Source organism: Balaenoptera musculus, chromosome 1 (genome assembly GCF_009873245.2).
Source record: "Balaenoptera musculus isolate JJ_BM4_2016_0621 chromosome 1, mBalMus1.pri.v3, whole genome shotgun sequence".
Taxonomy (NCBI): domain Eukaryota; kingdom Metazoa; phylum Chordata; class Mammalia; order Artiodactyla; family Balaenopteridae; genus Balaenoptera; species Balaenoptera musculus.
This window is the reverse complement of record NC_045785.1, coordinates 57784859-57804725: the sequence shown is the minus strand read 5'-3', so window position 1 is coordinate 57804725 and position 19867 is coordinate 57784859. Positions and strand designations below refer to the sequence as shown.

Genomic DNA, 19867 nt, shown 5'->3' with positions numbered 1-19867 from the left:
CGTTCATTTTGGACTCCTTTGCCTGTTTCCTTAAAAGGATGTGTTGCTTCCTAATTCCAGACTCCTCCTTCTGAATAATTCTATCCTAGCAGACTCTCTTCTGGTTCTAGGCTTCTCCTGAAGTAAGGACATGAGCTTTTCCTTTACTTAGTAGCTCTCTCATTTGGAGAGAGAGAGGACATGTTTTGTAGTATCAGTTGGTTGCTGCTGCTGTAACAGTTACCAGGCTTTTTAGAGTTAAATAACTGGCATCTCACTAGAATAACTTGGACTTTTAAATAGGATGTAGGGAGGTTAGCTAGCCCTCGGTTATAGTATAATTCCTTACAGAAGAGCACCGAAATGGAATATAGCCAAAAAATGTGTGTTTTGTTATGGGTACTGCTGCTAGCTATTCACATATAGTTCACTTTTCATGACCTCGATTTTCTTGTGCTCAGTTTTTAAGCTAGAGTTGTCTATCCTAGTTCTGCCACTAAACTTCTCTGATTCACCCTGAGGAAGTCCTGTGAAACTATGTCATGTGGTCATTAGGTCTAAAGTTATTTTGCAGGAGACTAATGACATTTGAAGGAACTTCTTCCAGGTGTAGGAAACACATAAAATATATTATCTTTTTAAAAGTTCTGATGGGAGTCCTCTACCCACATTTTAAGGTGTTTCAAGAGGCAGAAAAGAAAAAGGAATAGAAGTAGGGGAGAAAATGATGGAAATGCTTGAGTAGTTTGGACTCAGCCCCGAGTTGGAGATCAGTATCAAAGGTGTACTGATTTCTTGAGGGCAGAGCAAGTGGAAAGGTCCTGAGGTGGGAGTGTGCCTGGTGTGTTCAAGAACCTGCAAGGAGGCCAGTGTGGCAGGTGGGAGTGGAGTGCCTGAAATGAGATGGGGCCATAGAGGTAATGGGCTGGGGACAGATTAGGGACAACTTTTAAGAGATAGGAAGAGAGTTGGAGGATTTTGAATAGAGGAATGACATGATCTGATTTAGTTTTAATAGGACCACCCTGGCTACTGTGATGAGATTAGACCAAAGGAGGAGGGGAAGTGTGAAATGTTTATATTAAGAGTAATGGCTTTCATTTATATAGGAATCACATAGCATTTATAATAACATTAGGCATTTATATGGCATTAATAATAGCAATGCCGAGGCCCTTTTAATACATTCCCTCAAAAGAGCTTTCAACAGCTATCATCACTCAAAGGTCACAAAGTATCTATCCAGACTGGCACCAGTAATAAAGGTTGTGGTAGTCTCAGGAACTAAAATCACAGAGTTGCTTGGGAGATTTCATAGTGGAAAGGCTACTTAGGCCAGGACTTGACCAGTGGGTAGGATTTGGAGAGGTGGGAAAGAGAAGGGTGGGTATTCCAGCCATGCAGTACTGCGTGAGCAGAAGTGTGGGGCTGGAAAGGCAGATGTTGGGTGGAGGCCGGGGAGGTGCTGGTAGGAACTCCAGTACAGCTAGAGCAAGACGTATTTCACAAGGGTGAAACAGGCCTCCCTCGGTATTTCCAGGGGTTGGTTCCAGGACCTTCCGTGGATGCCAAAATCTGCAGATGCTCAAGTCCCATGGTCAGCCCTCTGTATCTGTGGGTTCTACATCCGCAGGTACCGAGGGCTGACTGTGCTAGAGAAGTAGGTTGGTGCCCGAGTGCAAAGTGCCTTGAATGTCTCATAATGGGAAGGATGAATACCCAGCTAGGAAAATACTCTTGAGAGTTACTAATACACTACAGATGGTAGAGGTTAGGTCAAGTCTTGCTTACTCATAATACAATTAAGGCCTAATTGGGATGACCAAAACCAGGAAGGTTTTGCTATACTTAGGACTCCTTGATTTTCTGGATGAATAAATTGGTGTGCAGCCACAGAGATGGGGGAGAAGCGATAACTGCCAAAACCCCTTTCTTCTTTTTGCTTTTTGGCAGTATTAGTCCCTGGTATGCCTTAGCATTTTGACTTTTACCCCTATTGGATGTCTACTGTATGCTGATTAACCTTTTGAAAATGATCTGTTGTCCTATTAAGTCTATAATTTAGTTATATAATTTAACATATAATTATATATAACATCGTTATATAAATAAATTATATAATTTAATTCTCACATCAATCCTGTAAGGGTGGTATTCTAATCACCATTTCACAGATGTGGAAACTAAGGTTCTGAGAGTAACTTGCCCCACATTATAGAATTTTGCAAATGTCACAGAGTCCACAGTTAAATGCTTTCTAGTCAACCTTGTGTCACCTCTCTGTTTCCCTTTGTTCAGATAGGAGCTCTGGAAGATAGATGAAGAGGCAACATAGCTCTGCTTTATGTGCCTGGTGAGAAAGATGAGAAAAGGGTCCCCAGCAGCTGCTGTGTGGGGAGTGAAGATGGGGTGTCCCTGGTCACTGGAGGAAGAATGTACTCAGAGGCCCTGCCTCAATTATTCGGCAGAAATTGTGTGTATTAGGAAATCGCAGTAAAAGTCAAACTGTCTTGGTTCATAGGTTTTGATATTGGTTGACATATTTTACCCATGGAATATGGAAGGCAGGGTCTAATCTAAGAGGCAGAGCTACCTGGCTACACCTGTGAACAGACAGGTCAGCTGCAGGGGGAGATGGAGACAGCCTGTTCCTTCACACTCTCGTCCGCGGCCATGGAGCTGCTACATGGAGGGCGTTTTTAGTATACGTCTGTAGGATGGATTTCTAATTGTACGAGGCTGGTAAGTATGTCCATGGCTACGTAGGTCTCGGAGAGGTAGGTTGTACTTGCCTGATCTCTGGAAGTTCAGGAGTGGATCAGAGCAGGTGAAATGGCACTATCCAGCGCTTGCCAGCCAGCCTTGTGGTATTCTAACTAGACCCCTGTCTGCGGGACACTGTTGCTTTGTCTCTTTCTTCTGTCTCTTTCCTGGCTGTGTCTGCCACAGCAGGTCTCAGTGAATTAATAATTGGTAGTACTATGATCTGAATATTAGGCAGATGGAGAATTGCTTAAGATTTTAAAAATCAGTATTTAGGATTGTCGAATATATAAATACCAATTCCAAAGTATCAGAGGTCAACTTTAGTGTGAATATTTATAGAGCCAGTAGATTGAGAAGTTTTTTGAAGTAGCAGAAGATTTTGATTCAGAATCATTTGATAGTGATGTATAAAAATTTAGATATAGGCCTTTCCCCCCCAAATTGGGGTTTTTCCCTTTCTTTTCTCAGTCCTCCTCATCTCCTCCTTCCAGCTTCCCCACATTCCCAAAGCTTCTAGGAAGCAATTTATATTCTTTCCACAGCATTAACTCATCACTGCTTTTTGGCACATGGTGTCTTTGTTGATGAATATTTACTTCTTTTCAGGTGATTCAGGAAAGGCCATTTCTGAAAATGTAAACGTTTGATAATGATCAAGTCAGGAATAAAGATGAGATGAAAGCCTTTTATTATTGCCTCATGTTGGAACTTGTGATAAACTGAACAGTCTGTACTCTTTAATCTCCAGAGTTAAGAATAATGGTTTCTGTGTTTTGGTTTTGCTCTGGTTATTTAAACAACTCTGTGGTAACAAGATGCCCTTTTCTTGCATCAGGAATCTTCTTATTATACCTTATTATACCACTCTACCTTTTGTTAACAATGCATCTCGCCTCTAGCCTGTGAGTATTGGAGCTTACATGGAAGTGGGGAGAAGGGAATAAATATTTCCTGATTGCTTACTCTGTGTGCCAGGATTAGGGCCTGGTTCTTTATACGTGTTATGTCATTTATTCTTCAAACAAGTCTAGGTAGATAGTATTATTCTTATCTTTTTAGTACAGAACTAGAATCTCAAGAGAAATTAACAAATTTGCCCAGGGGCACAGAGCTAGCAGTTACATTCAAAATTTGAACCAACACCTAACTCCAGAGTCCATGTTTTTTGTCACACTAACTATGCTAGGGATATAGGGCCCCAGGATCACCATAAGGAGGAAGTCCAGAGTAAATTCCAGGGCGTTCTTTGTCTTCTTCTATCCTACATTGCTCCACTATTTCTATTTAGGTGAAATCGGCTTAACATGAACCTAATAGATGGTCTTGACAGGAGAAATAAAAGAAAGCATTGTTATGTTTTAGGTTGTCATGGGAGAGGGGATCTAGAGGAGGATAGGATGAAAGTAAGAAAGATCATTCCTTCTGCTTTTTTGTGGGGTTGGAAGCAAAGGGAAATTGACTATCATGTAGATGTACATGTGAACCTCAAAGAAGTTTTAGCTTTGATCGGGAAGGCTATGGTAAGCTGTCTCCTTGGGTCCTAGCCCAGCTACCAAGGAAATCATCTACTTGATGCATTAGATAAATAAGAAAAGTTTCCAGAAGAGTCGGATCAAATTCTGAAAGGAAAAAAGGAGAAGAAAAAAGAAATGGAAGAAAGCAACCAGATGAAGGAAAAGATGAAGCTCTGTGAACACTGGCCCAGGGATGGGTTCGTGAGGCTCCTTTCTTTGAATGGGGCCATAGCAGATATGCAATTCAGCAGTTATTTAATTGTGCTGCTACAAAGTGCCAGGCTGTGTAAGGCACTCTGTAGAGCTAAGAGTAAAGCCTTGGGAAATTCATAGGCTGATGGGAACAAAATAAAGACAGGTACCTGCACTGTCAAGTGGAGCAGGGGCTATAGGGAGGAAGCCGATTCAGTGCAGAAAATGAGACAGACTTGGGTTTTATTCTGGTCCATCATTAAGATGCTTTGTGACCCTGAGCAAGGTAACTTATGACTTCTGGGACTCAGCTTCTTCATCCCTAAAATGAGCACCTTGAAGGGATATTATAGTGGCAGGAGATGTATGTAAAATGCCTGGCATGTAGTAGACTTTAATAAATTGTCACAATTTGATTATTTAGTACCCTGAATGCCTGATCTTGCTTCCTTATTTGCAGGAGCCAAATCCAGGATGGAGACATCCGAAAGAGTGTAGGCTAGGCTGCCAGCTGGAGACCCTAGGGAGTCACAGGTGGCAGGCTCGACGGCAGAGCTGGTCAGGGCAGTGTAGCATGTCGGCTCTTTGAGCTCCTCCAGCTTGCTTTCAGTTTAGTGACTGGGGCAGGAGGCTATGTAGTCCAGGTGAGAGTACACAAGAGTAATCACTGTCGCGAAAGAATGAACGCTCCTGCCGTTAGGTGTGGTAGACAAGTGTGAGGGGTAGCAGCAGCCAGTGCAGAGCCTGAGGGCCCAGGTGACAGGTTCTCCACTGGGAACTTGACTGCAGTCGGAGAGAAGCCAACTCTGTGAATCTCCCCAGGGTCTGCATGTTTGCTTACTTACTGGGATGTTTTTCACTCTTATTAAAAATAATATTTCTTTGTCTTGAATGCTTATTTTTGAAAATGCAGAAAATACATATAGAAATCACCTATAACCTTACTGTCCAGATGTAACCATTTTTTAAAAATAAATTTTATTTATTTATTTATTTATTTGTTTATTTTGGTATTTTGTTTACCGTCCAGATGTAACCATTTTTTAAAAATAAATTTATTTATTTTATTTGTTTATTTTTGGGTGCTTTGGGTCTTCGTTGCTGTGCGCGGGCTTTCTCTAGTTGTGGAGAGCATGGGCTACTCTTCGATGCGGTGCGCGGTCATCTCATTGCGGTGGCTTCTCGTTGCGGAGCACAGGCTCTAGGTGCACGGGCTTCAGTAGTTGTGGCACTTGGGCTCAGTATTTGTGGCTCGTGGGCTCTAGAGCACAGGCTTAGTTGCTCCACGGTGTGTGGGATCTTCCTGGACCAGGGCTCGAACCTGTGTCCCCTGCATTGGCAGGCGGATTCTCAACCACTGTGCCACCAGGGAAGCCCCCAGATGTAACCATTGTTAATATTCTTGTTGTGTTCCTTTCAGACATTTTTCTATTATGATGCATATTAATATACATATTCATGTTCATTTAAATAAAATGGGGTTGGACAATACTTAATATTTTGTAAGATTACAAAATACTGTCATTGCCAGTTTTTATTTTATATCATTTAAATGGATGCATAGTATTCTATTGTATGAATTTATATAATTCCCTATTGTGGGACATTTATCCTTTAGCTAATTTTCTCCAATTATAGATTTTGTGGTAAATACTTTGTCAATAAGTCTATGAAGATGTATACAATTCATCCATGAAATGGATTGCTAGGTCAAAGGATAAGCAGAATTCTAAGGTTTTTATTTCAACAAATTGTCATGCAGGAAGGCTGTATAAAATTGGCACTCCTGCTGGCAAGTATGTGCAAACATTCATTTTCCCAAAGCATCAACAGCAGTGGATAATATCATGATGAGGGAAATGTCTCTAGTTTGGTAGATGAAAATGCTGTATGTTTTAGTTTTATGTGCTGTTGATTTGTAAAGGTAGCTCCAATGCTCACACCAGTCTCCCTTACATTTGCCATTCCTTCCTTCTTCTCTGATGGTGGTTTTCTATTTTGCAGCATTGCTGGGAGCCTGGTGTATTCCTACATCACTTTCTCTGAAGAGCAGCTGAGCAAACAGTCAGAGGCCAGTAACAAGCTGGACATTAAGGGGAAAGGAGCAGTATGACCAGAGGATTGCATCAACTACACAGGCCCAAGTTTTTGATCAGCTCGGAACACTGGCAGTTCTTATACAGATTCTGAGGTGTCTTGATTATGGAGAAAATACCATTCCTTTGCACTTGTACAATCTGAGGATTGATTGCTGCCTTTTAAAATTTTATGAGAGAAACTTATAATTGACTCTTTTAAATATGCCATTTGAATTAATTTATATCAGACTGGAAAATGTACTGGGCTTTTTAATTTATTTTTCTTCTATGCCAACAGTGAAACATCAATGTTTATTCCATAGTTTGATATCCAGGTGTCCCTGAGAGCTGCGTACATGAAGTGCTCCACCTGGAGCCGCCTCATTCACATCGTTGCCGCGTCTGGAGGCACTTTAGCCTTCCTTCTGCTGGAAATGCAGCCAAGGATCTTAAATTTCTCTTCTTTGAGTTTTCTTTCTTAACAATTGCATTTTCTTCATAAGGATATCATCACTGCTTTTGCCAAAGATGACGTCTTTGGCGCTAAAGAAATGTGTGCGGCTTTGAAGTGTATTGGTTTCCACGTTGGCTTCCCTAAGAACTCATGGGATGAACAGAGTGCTTTCCTTGAAAATATCCTATTCCCTCTTTGTTGTGTAGGATGAGGATAATGAAGGGACGGAGGAAGTAGGCCTTTTACTCATTTATTCGTCTGTCTCTGATTCATTCATTCAACTAAAATGTATTGAGTATGTAGTATGTGCCAGGCATTGTGCTAAGTGCTGGGGGTAAAGGGATGTTTTGGAGGTAGTTGCCTTGATCTCACTCCTGCGATAGTGACCGAAGGTTAGACAGAGAACTTAGCTCTGTTGATTTATTTAGAAGATGTTGTGACTATGAACAAGTCATGGAAAGTTTTTCAGCTCTCAGAAACTGCAGATCTATAAGTAGGGTTGGAAGCACCTGTCTACCAGCCCCACGGCGACGTGAAACCATGTGCTACAGTGTATGTCACATGTATGTGAAAAGCTGCAATTGTAAACCATGCAACTCAGCCTTTCTTCTCTGAGTGAGAATGGCATGCAGGGAAGGTGACCATCATCTGTTTCCCCATGCTGCCCACCTCTGGGTTTGGTTGCTACTCTTTTTGCTCGTCCTTGAATCAATAATGACTACGTCTTATGTTTTTGAGTGTATGGTTTGAGGAGAAAGGCTGGTTAGATGTTTCTACATTGTCGAGGCTTGGACTGTCTCTGGCAGTGTCAGTGTTAGAGCCATCACCTTCCTTTCCACTTCAATGGCACGAGCATTACCTATTTCCTTTGGATGCTCCCACCTACATCCCACGTCCGTTGGTCACTTGATGAGCGTGCCCGCTTCTCTCAAGACCAGTGCTGCATCCTGGAGAGCAGCTGTGGATGGGCATGCCTGCATTGCCTCTTTGGGTGGGTCAGGTGTTAACTCAGACACAGTAGTGTGACTTGGCTTAGAGACATACATTGACTTTGAAGATGAGTGTTTGCTCAGGCCAGCTGTGCAATCGTTGTGTAAGAGGCTGGGTACCTTTGTGTTGGTGCACACTCCGGCTTCCATTTCATTAGGTTTGCAATCTACTGGCCTTTGTTGACCTAAACAGTATTTTGGTGCCTCAACAGGGGACCTGGAAGGTTTTTGATTTCTTTTTATTTTTGAAAAACTATTATATTGAGGTCATTTCACATTCATATCTTTCCCTTATTTTGTCTTTATCGAAGCCTGGCCAGTGGTGCTGGGTCCCTAGAATTAGCCTCATGGCCAACTCCCAAGTTACAAGGTCCAGGTAAGGGGTCCTAAGGCTCACTTTTTTCCAGTATTATGTGAGCTGAGAAAATTCAAGTGGGAGAATAGGATATTATCTTGTGCAAGATATCTTATTGTCCCTGTTTTATTGATAAGAAAACAAGACTCAGAGAAAGTTAGGTGACTTGCTAGTAAGTCACAATTCCTGTGTTTTCCACTGAGCCATGCTGCCAATGATAACCTCCCTTCTCCCCTGAGCGGGTGAGGAAAGGGGGCTGCCAGCTAAGCTAGCTTGAGCTCTTTCAGGGAGGCAATCTGTTGATTGAATTTGGAGTCAGAGAGGAATAGGCTTTGCGAATCAGGGAGAATGATGGGTCAGTCTACATGCCTGAGCTTCTGTCTCACTTCCAGGCTGGCCTCGGTTGACATGCACTTCTGGCTGTGACTGCTGCTGCCACGGCCTGGTTGTGCCTGGGGACAGTGGGAAGTCGTGGGAGCTAATTTTAGCACTTCTGTTCCTCCTTCTATCAGCCACATGGAGGAGGGAACTTGGATGTTAGAAATAGTTTGTGTGCATTCAGAGGTGTTGGACTAAAACCCCACCGGGGTTGAACTGCTTCGTGGGGATCAGGTTCCCTTGAAGATCAGTCATCTCTCCAGGTTTATTTGAGGAAATCATGGATAGTTATAACTTCACTAGATGCACATGACCTCAGGGCTCCTGGCCTATGCTGAACTTTCTGGATGATTAGAAGCAGTAGAGTCGTTTACAGCTTCTGCTCTATCCATGTTGATTGCTGGATGCCCCCTTCAACTGCCACCAACATTTCAAGATAAGAGAAAGAAGCCTGGGGAAGTTGGAGATTGAATAGACTGGCCAACCATTTTTGAAGTTTGTTTTCAATTACGTGCAGGCTTGGTTATGGCACACACAAAGAGATTTACCTGGTATTCCAGCATCTTATAAGGCAAAAGTTCTTTGACCTGTTAACTACCTCTTGGAAGAAAGAGAAGACAGTATAGAGTTAAATGCTTAATTTGCCCTTTGAGACAGATGAGCTGTGGTGAGAATTTTGAAGACACATTAGTGACTAGTTGCTCCTCTTCTTGAGACAATGACAGTGATGTTGTCTTCGGCCAGTCTGTTTTTAAGGCAGTGCCAGATTGATTTGAATAACCCTGGTTGGCCAGGCTACACATTGCTAACATGTCAGGTGATTTTTAATACCCTCATATGGAAGTTGGCTGTATGAGTCAGTCATTTGTAGGATCCAACTTGCATGTAGGTTAAGAAAGAAAAGTATGTTTGCAAGTTTGTTGTTTGTAGTCCTAGTGTATCAGGAATGCATGGTAAGTTCACATCAGTAATGCTGATGTAGGATCTTCGTGGAAAGAATAGTAGAATTTCACTTTTGACTGGTTTGGGATGGAAGCCAGGATTTTGGGAGGGCCTGTCTTTGCTTTCATTATTATGGTGTCATTCAGTGAGCAAAGATTGACTGTTTTATTCCAGGCATTATGCTAAGCTCTGGGGCATCTGAGATGAAGAAGAGGGCAGGGTTCTTGTTCTCAAGGAATGTATTATTCTTTAGCCAGACCCCGATTGAGAGAAAGAAACAGATGAAAGGAGTCAGTGATTTATGAGTAAAAGCTGCCTGCACAATTGTCAGCACCGCTGATTAGGGGTGTCCCACCCACAGAGCTGAATGAAGCACTTTTTTAATCTAAGAGGAGTTATAACTCCTACTAGTCCCCCAGCTCTGAGATGAGTGCCAGGCCATTAGAATCCTGTGAATAGCCTGGGTCCCTCCTCCCTCTCCTGCATGTATTCTTGCTTCCTCATAGCTATAGCTATGTACTACTGGTTCCTCCTTATGAACAAGGCTGTAATTGATTTTTCCCTCCCTGAGGGGGGAAAAAATATTCAGAATAAATGAGATAACAGATGCAAACTACTCAGCACAACGCCTCCTACATATTAGGCACTCAGCACATGTTGTTATTGTCATTATTTCATGGTAAGACTATAGGCAAAGATTAAGATTCTTAATTTGTGCTCCTTAAATGCTAGAGGCTGGGCAGTGTATTTCTTTTAAAATGTGACCCTATACTTTGTTGCCTCTAGAATGCTTAGTTTTAAAGAAGAGTTTCTGCTCACGGTTAAAGAATGGTTTCTGCTCACGGCCGTCTTTTATTAAATACCTACTGGATATAATTGTGGATATTGTGTGATGCAGGTGAATCCATCTGTTTAAAAAAAAAATAAAAAGAAATTGCTTTCGTATTTTGGTAAATTAAAAAAAAAAATTATTTTCTACCTTAGAGGAAGATAATTACACTTCAGAATGGTGATTCCGTTAAAACTTCCCCAGTTTGTCACCTTAAGGTAGCTCCTGTATAGGTCAGACATTCCTTCTTCCCTTCTCCGAATTAAATGCATCAACTTCATGCTGCCTCTGTGTCCAGGCTTTTGTCAGTTGGTATTTGTGAACCTCTGGCACCATTGCTGTTTTCTAAACCTACCTTCTAGTTCTTACTGTTAGGATGCCACTTCATCATGGTATGAGGAGGTATTCTATGGTGGATTTTTTTTTAAGCTTGCTTTTTTGAAAATACTTTTTAAAAAAATCTACTGGTTAGATTTTTTGTCTCACAAAAATGTTTTTAGAGATTATTTTGTTCATAAATGTTTCTTTCTCATGCTGATGATCAACTGAGTTTGTCTACAAATGTTGGCCTATCACAGTATTTTTTCAATACAGATTCTATTTACCAAATGACCATTTTAGTGTTTTTAAAAGGTACCGAGGATTGAGATATGTAAATCAGGTGACATAATATGAAAATTATGTGCCTAAATATTTTTGTAAAGGTGTCAAATAAATACTTTTTCTTCAACACATGTATTAAAATTTCTTTCTAAGTGCCTACAAAGACAGTCAAGAGCCATAAGTATGCCTGAATTTAAGAGGATGGCATCCAAGTTAGTTACCTGAGACCCAGTAATAGAGAAAATACTGTTTGCCATTGTGATACTATGATTTATAATAAGAAATATACATTTGGTCTTTGTCCCTGTTCCTGGCACACAGCTCCTAAAACCCTTGTAATTTTCTATAAGAGCTATAGGAACATCTTTTGTTATAGTATTTAGTATCATTTCCAGTTCCTGAAATAGCTCCAGAGCCATAACAGTGAAATGGGTGTCTTTCGTTAGCATCTTTCAACCATTCCTGACTTTATGCTAATGAGGTGACTTTTGGAAACTCCCTAAGGCTGGGAGCTGGTTGCCCGGGGAACCAACTGAATGATTTATATTGGAACTTTCAACCTCCACACACCCACCCCCTCCAAGTGGAGGGGAGAGGGGCAGGAGGTTAAATCAATCACTAATGGCCAACGCTTTAGTCAATCATGTCAACATAATGAAGCCTACATAAAAATCCATGAACTTTGAGATCTGGACAGCTTCCAGATCATCGAACATGCATAAGTGCTGGGATGATGACGCTTCTGGAGAGGGCGTGGAATCTCGGCACCCCTCTCCATGTACCTTGCCCTCTGCATCTCTTCCATCTGCTGTTCCTGATTTGTATCCTTTTGTAATAAACTGGTAGTTTAGTAAGTAAACTGTTTTCCTGAGTTCTGTGAGCCACTCTAACAAAGTAATCCAATGTGAGGAGAGGGTGTGATATATAGCTGTTTGTTCAGAAGCACAGGTAACAATCTGGATTTGTGATTTGTGTTGGAAATGGGTTGGGGAACAGTCTCGTGAGACTGAGCCCTTAGCCTGCAGGATCTGATGCTAACTCCGGGTACATAGTGTAGGAACTGAATTACAGTGCACACGACCTGTGTAGCAGACTGGCTTGGTAGGGAAAAAAACACATTTGGTGACCAGAAATATTGTGAGTAGAGCATTGAGAAGAAGACCCAGGGGCAGTTTTTCCTTTATAACCATTCAGTGCTTTGCATGAATAGCACATATGACTAAATATCCAGTGTCTTTGGTGTACTTGTGGTAAGCTGAAAGGAAAAAAATGCTGATAACCTCTCTGCTTTTAAAATATTTCATCTGCTTAATCGTGTTTAGACTCTGAGTAGCTTTATTAGGAAATAACCCCAAAATAAAACATGCTGATTAGGAAGCATTTTTTGGTACTGGCACACTCAACAGAGGTAGAAGTATATTAAGGCATTAAAAAAAAAAAGTGGTAAAACACATAAAATTTACTATCTTAATACTTTTGAAGTGTACAATTCAGTCGTATTATGTATATTCACATTGTTGTGCAATCAGTCTCCAGAACTTTTTCATCTTGTAAAACTGAAATCCATAACCATTAAAGAGCTCCCTATTTCCCCCTTCCCCCTAGTCCCTGGCAGCTACCATTCTACTTTCTGTCTCTCTGAATTTGACTACTCTAGATAACTTGTATGAGTGAAATCATACAGTATTTGTCATTTTGTGATTGTCTTATTTCACTTAATGTCCTTGAGGTTCATCCGTGTTGTAGCATGTGTCAGAATTTCTTTTTTGAGGCTGAATAATTTTCCCTTGTATGTATATACCAGCTTTTGTTTATCTGTTCATCCACTGACGGACACTTTGGTTTCTTCCACGTTGTGGCTATTCTGAATAATACTGCGAAACAAGCCAAGCTGTCACTTTGGGTTGCTCTAACAAATTGCCATAGACTGGGTAAACAACAAACATTTTTTTCTCACAGTTCTGAGGCTGGGATGTCCAAGATCAGAATGCCAGCAGGTCTGGCATCTGGTAAGAGCCCACCTCCTGGTTTGCAAATGTCCATCTTCTCATATCCTCACGTGGTGGAGAGCAGAGAGGAAGCAAGCTGTCTTGATTTTTCTTATAAGGGCTGTAATCCTGAGTGTCTCCACCTTCATGACCTAATTACCTCCCAAAGGCCCCATCTCCAAATACCATCTTATTGGGGATTGGGGTTTCAACATATAAATTGGGGGAGGGGGATGGGACACAAAATCTGTAGGAGTGGGTGTGCGAATATGCTTTCGATTCTTTTTTGGAGTTGCTAGGTCATATAATAATTCTATTTTTAATTTTTTGAGGAGTTGCCATACTGTTTTCCATCGTGGCTGTGCTATTTTACATTCCCACCAGTAGTGCACAAGGGTTCCGATTTCAACACTTGTTATTTTCTGTTTTATTGATGGTAGCCATCCTACTGGGTGTGAGGTGATACGTTATTGTGACTTGTATTTTCCTAATGATTAATGAGCATTTTTTCATATATTCGTTGGCCACTTAATATACTTTCTTTGGAGAAATGTCTATTCAAGTCTATTTTTTTCTAATTGGATTTTTTTGTTCTTGAATTTTAGGCATTTCTTCGTAAATATCCTGAATTTTAACCCCTTGTCAAATATATTATCTGCAAATATTTTCTCCCATTCTGGAGGTTGCCTTTTGATTCTTGTTGACTGGTGTCCTTTGATGTAGTTTTAAATTTTGATGTAGTACAATTTGTCTATTTTTACTTTTGTTGACTATGCTTTTGGTGTCATATCCAAGAGATAATTGCCAAATCCATTGTCATGAAGGCTTTTGTCTACGTTTTCTTCCAAGAGTTTCATAATTTTAAGTCTTAGTTTTTGTGTATGGTTCAAGGTAAGGGTCCAGCTCTTTTTTTTTTTTTTTTTTCCATGTGAATATCCAGCTTTTCTGGCACCAGTTGTTGAAGAGACTGTCCTTAAGGCATGTGTTTTAATCAACTTTTAAATATCATCTTAGAGTTTTTTTCTTTCTAATTTGTGAGATACATGCTCTTTCACGCAGCCCCTTGCTGGTTTATCGTCTCGCTTGGCTTCCGCGCACAGGGCCGTCAGTTATCGGGGAGCAGCACGGAAGAGGCACTGTCGAGAGGGGCAGAGCGCAGAGCTGGGGACTTTGTGTATCCACAGCAGGTGAGCAGTGACCACGTGCCCCCAGGACTTCTTCCCTGCAGCTCTCATCACATCTGTTTGTTCATCCATCCATCGAGCAAGACTGAGCTCACTGAGGCCAGCGCGCAGCCTCTAGCAGAGGCCTGGCACGACCTTGTTTTACAGGTGAAGCTGAGGGAGGTACAGCTGTGCACTGTGGTTGTGGAACCCACATTCCAATCCTGATCAGTCCTTGCTCTTCCCCACCACACTAGATTCTTGTTTCTCCTCGTCTCCTTGTAATACACTTGGTGGTCCCAAGCTCATCACCACCATATGCCTGTCAGTTGGCATTCTTCATTCAAAGTTCACACACAGTGGACTTAAAGCTGGCAGGAGCTGGTGGCTGGTTGAGCTTGAGAAGGCAAAGCAGCCATGCTTTTCAGTTGTGCTGATGGTGCCCTCTTGTGGCCACAGCTACACTGGGGGACTCTATGATGGAAAGCAATTTGCTTTCCAAGAAGGAGAAAAGCACTATGATTTACTTATTTTTGCCTGCTATATGCTTTTACAGAGTTAGGCCTCTATCATGCGTTTTCATGGGACAATATTCTTGTACAAATGGTGGCTTAAACAAGGGCTGATAAACTGAAATCTGGACTTTGATTCCAAAACCTTTTTTCCAAAGAATTCCAGATAACATCCCTGCGTTAGGAGAATGCAGTAGGAGAGTTTCACCAGAGTGCGTCATCATGTCTGCTTATCCTTCAGGTAACTTATTTTTTTCAGTGGATATTTTTGAGGCCAATATCTACACATGATGACAGAATCATGAAATTATCTGAGCTATATGTAAGAATCTATGGGAGGAAGAATGCCATTCTACCTGGGAATGGTAGGAAAAATTTCTTGGGAGAAACGGCATTTGAGCTGATTCTTGAGGGACAACTAGGATTCAACTGAGAAGCTATTGGAGGGACAGGCCTCCAGCATTCCAGGGCCACTGTATCTGTTTCTGTCTGGAATGCACTCCCCCCTCCCCCCATGTCTTTATAGCACATGCCCCCATCTCTGTGGGCCTTCCTTGGCCAGCTGATCTGAAATGGTACCCCACCGTACTCCCTGTCCCCTTCCATGCTTTATCTCCACAGCACTTGTCTCCTCTTATCAAATTTAAGCTTAATGAAGGCAGAGATGTTGGTCTGTTTTGTTTGCTGTTGTGTCCCCGGCACGTAGAAGAGTGCTGGGTAACGTTGTAGGGACACAGTATTTCCTGAATTGAATACATCTAGACAAAGAGTAGCCAATTAGTAGCTACATTTTTTGAGCACAGCAAGGCAGAAACATAGCCTCTTCTTCATTTTAGAAAGATTATGCCAGCTGCAGTATTTGGATTGTATACTGTAGACTGACAAATTCAAATCTTACAGGGCCCAGGCAGGAAAGAAGTGTGAATCTGAAAGAATGCAATCAATACATACGACAGTGAGTGGTAGGGCTTGTGGTACCTACCTGCTTAAAGGCATTCGAATTAAAACAAATCTGCCAGGGCTTCCCTGGTGGCGCAGTGGTTGAGAGTCTGCCTGCCAATGCAGGGGACACGGGTTCGAGCCCTGGTCCGGGAAGATCCCACATGCCGCGGAACAGCTGGGCCCGTGAGCCACAATTACTGAGCCTGCGCGTCTGGAGCCTGTGCTCCGAAACGAGAGGCCGCGACAGTGAGAGGCCCGCGCACCGCGATGAAGAGTGGCCCCCACTTGCCACAACTAGAGAAAGCCCTCGCACAGAAACGAAGACCCAACACAGCCAAAAATAAATAAATAAATAAAAATTTTAAAAAACCAAAAAACAAATCTGCCAGCCAGGTTTGGCCCACTGGCTACCAGTGTGCCTAAATCAAGGAACTGCTATAGATCAGATTTGCACTATAACAAGATCGCTGAGGTTGCTGTGCAGATTACTGTCAGGTGGTGGTCAAAGAAGGGTGGGACTGTACAGGTACGTATGTCAGCTAGAGGATGCACAGTCCTGGTGAGAAATGATGGGGTCCTAACGTGGTTGTGAAAGCACGGCAGAGAAACAAGATTTGAGTTATTTTAGGAGGTAGAATTAATAGGTGATGATGAAATCTGTTTCTATTTTTTGTTTATAAGTAAAACTGTGGTGAAATTTTTTTTTTTTTTGGCCTAAATCTAATGTCTTCAGGAGACCAAACATGAACATTTTTAAGGTATTTATCTTAGGTTTCCAAGTGTTTTCCAAAAAGGTAAATTTGAAGTGTAGCCATGGAACAGAGTACATCCGCTACCCACAATAAAAATAAGTTTACTGAGCATTTGCTACATGCTAGGGAGGCATTTCTTCTTGGCACCTTACATATAGATACATTCGAATCCTCTAAACTGTTGTTTAATATAAGTCCTATTATTACATTTATTTTAGAGGTGAGGAAACAGGCACAGGAAGGTCCCATTGTTGGACAGTGGTAATTGTGAGAAATTCTTTGCTTTACAGAATATAAATTTGCCTTCCTGTAAGGCCTACCTTTTGCTCTGAGTTCTTGGAGCTGCAGTACACTGTAATGTTTGTGTGTGGAGGAAATGTCAAATTATTCTTTTAAATCAAATTACATGAGTCCCCATGTTGCCACTTGGCAGGATATTCAATCTCAGTCCTTCTCTAATGTTAGACAAGATTGAAGGGAGAGTCACCTGGTGCCTAGAATATAGAAGGGGGACATTCTTGTCTTCAGCCCCTCATGGTCACTGCTGAACTCATCTTAATGACTGACTCTAAGGTGTCCTTTGAAGGCAGGTGGCAGCACAGATTCCAGACTTCGGCACAGTGATATTTTCTCCTCCTGGAAGTTCCAGTGCCTCGAGTGCAGCCTGTCCTACACCCCATGCAGCCATTCCTTTGATGTCTTACTCAACGAGATTTGCATTCCAGCTTTTCCCAGAGCCTACCGACCATCTTTTCAATTTGGGGACTTTCTCCTTTCCAAAACTGACTTGTGGGAAACAGGCTAGGAGAAAATGTTGTTTGCAAGCAACATCTGCTTTTTACCCCAGAACACACATCTTCCCTGAACGCAAAGATCCAACTTGGAAAAATAGAAAGTGAACAAAATCCAAATGATTGGAAAGGTTAAGTCTTTCAGCTTCTCAAGGTGGCTTAGTTTCCCCATTTGTAAGTTGGGGGAAATATCGTTGTGAGATTGGTTTGTGAGTGTTTAGCACAGTGCATGTAACGGCAATCACTCAATAATGGTACATGTATTATTTGCAATAGGCTTGTTTTAGCTGCCTAATGACCCTTCGTCTGTGACCGGCACATGCTCCTTTTGAGGGAATGGCTCTTCCCCAACTGTCCTAGCCAAATGAATCCAAAAGGAGCTCCCACCTTATGAGTTGGCTAAAGGATGGCTAATAGTATCCACTTCCCTGGCCATAGGGACTGATTGGCCAAGGGTTGAGCCCATGGCCCTAGCCACGAATACCTACTTATATAACTATTAAGTGTTGTGAAAGAAAGAGACAGAGGGATCTGATCTTGTCTAAGAAGCTCAGTCTAAGGCTGTTGAACTTTGGACAAGTCATTTCTCCATTTTGGGCCTTAGGTTTTCCCTTCTATAAAATCAGAGGACTGAGTGGGAGGTTCCAGAAGGGTTACATCTGGGCTCTGGCAGGTTCCTCTCACCCACTTGCTGCTTCATGTACAGGCTTCTTGTTGGCTCTGTGGAAGGACCAGTGTACAGGGTTCTGTTGTAGCTGCCGTACCTAGCAAAGCACACCCTGCTATTTTACTTTCGGCTTCCTGTTTACCTTCCTCTTTGCCAGTTACATAACAAAGTAATTGGAATCAACTGCCAAGTGACTGCTACCAAATTTGAAGGCTACTTACAAGCCTGTAATTCTGAAATTCACATTGCTCTGAAAACCAAGTTTTTTCTTGAGTTTGTTGGCAAACTCATTTGGCAGCAGTATTTGACCTGAAATTTGTATGAATACGAATACATTTTATTGTGGACATAAGTGTTTTTACCATAGGTTCTATACCCTGCCATGGATCTTTTATAGAACAGATGTATTACCTCCCTAAAATCTGAAAAATTCTGGCTATGGGGATTTTGGGTAGGGGATTATAGACCTGTGCTACTACTAGGTCTTTATCTAGTACTTTCTGGGGATAAAAAAAAATTTCCCATGTGTGATTCTATAATCCCTGTGATACTGGCACTGTGGGTTATCATGCTTATTTTACAGATGGGCAGTTCAGCTGTTTATTTAGCACAAGATGTATGACAAAGTAGTGGCCAAATCAAGAGGAGAAATCTTGAAATATGGCTGAATTTGGATGAGTGGGATGGAAAGAGGTGGCATGGTGTAGAAAAGGCTGTGTTTGAATAGGAGGATTCTGAATAAAGTACAGTTGACCCTTGAATAGTGGGAGTGTTAGGGGTGCCTACCCCAATCGTGTGCAGTCGAAAATCCAAGTACTGCTATTTCTGCCTCCAAAACAAAGGAATTAGTAAATGACTCACCCAAGGGCAGGAAGCTGAGAGTTTGGATAGAATCAGGACTCAAACCCTAATTCTTTTGATTCCACATATTGTGATCTCCAATCAAACGCTAACCTTCCCCCACACTTCAAGATCTGTAAAATGAAAATACAGGTACTATATTTATTGGGAAAGGATACCCACATATAAGAGGACCCAATACAGTTCAAATCTGTGTTAAGGGTCAACTGTGCATATTTTAGACCATCCCTTGGTTGAAATGGAGGTATAATCAGAGATAAGGAAATCGAGTGGGTCAATCTTCTGAGAGTGTAGTCAGAAAACAGACATGACCCTTCCTCTCATGAGGCTTAGGATCACAAGGGGGTGATAATCCTACAAAACCAAAATGGCCCCTGTGACCAGTGCTACATAGAAGACTTAAGTCTTTAGGAAGAGCCAGACCAGTGTACATCCACCACTTAGAAATAACATTTTTGGCATACGGCCTTCATTGCTTTTCCTAACCATACATATGCATGAAATATATCCCTTGAACAAAATTGGGGTCATCCTGCTCTTTTCACTTAAAGGTATGACACAGGTTGTGGCAGATGAGAGAGCTAAATGAGGTGTTTCATCCTTTTTGGCCAAATATTAGCATTAGCCACTTAGGAGATTTGTAGACACAGCCCAATTGTGCTTATAGTATGTTTTTGAAATGCAACTGCCTGTCTGCTAAACACTGGAGGCAGATGCAGACAGCAATGCAGTAACAAGGCCACATGGCAAAGCAGTTCATGGAGCCGGGAATTCAGGCTGTTTGAAAGCTCAGAACCACCAGCCATCCAAATAAATTTCCACCATCTACAAATATGTGTTCAGAGGGGATTAATGGAGTATTCAGACTCAGAATGACTGGCACCACAGTAGCTCCTAGCGAGAGCTGGTTTCTCATGTTCACTCAGCTAAAGCACAACTGGTGACAAGGGTAGACTAAGGGTGAGTTCTTTCCCTCAACCCAGATTTTCTGGTCAGGAATTTATTTTTTTAATTTTTTAATTTTTAAAAAAAAATCATTTTTTTTTAAAAAAATTAATTTATTTATTTATGACTGTGTTGGGTCGTTTCTGTGCGAGGGCTTTCTCTCTCTA

The 19867-nt window shown here is 41.7% G+C and overlaps 1 protein-coding gene across 3 annotated transcripts in view; it reads left to right on the top strand.

Moving 5' to 3' along the window:
- SLC35D1 (solute carrier family 35 member D1) overlaps positions 1–11206 on the top strand; it is a 59583-nt gene extending 48377 nt beyond the window's left edge. For 2 of the 3 annotated variants that reach the window (XM_036856650.1, XM_036856640.1), the window contains one exon: positions 6456–11206. In XM_036856650.1, coding sequence (XP_036712545.1) covers positions 6456–6564 — 109 coding nt within the window. In that variant the 3' untranslated portion in view covers positions 6565–11206. Of the gene's footprint in view, positions 1–2277; positions 5383–6455 lie in introns of those variants that run through there. The other variant, XM_036856657.1, reaches the window with a different exon arrangement.
- The last annotated feature ends 8661 nt before the right edge of the window (positions 11207–19867 follow it).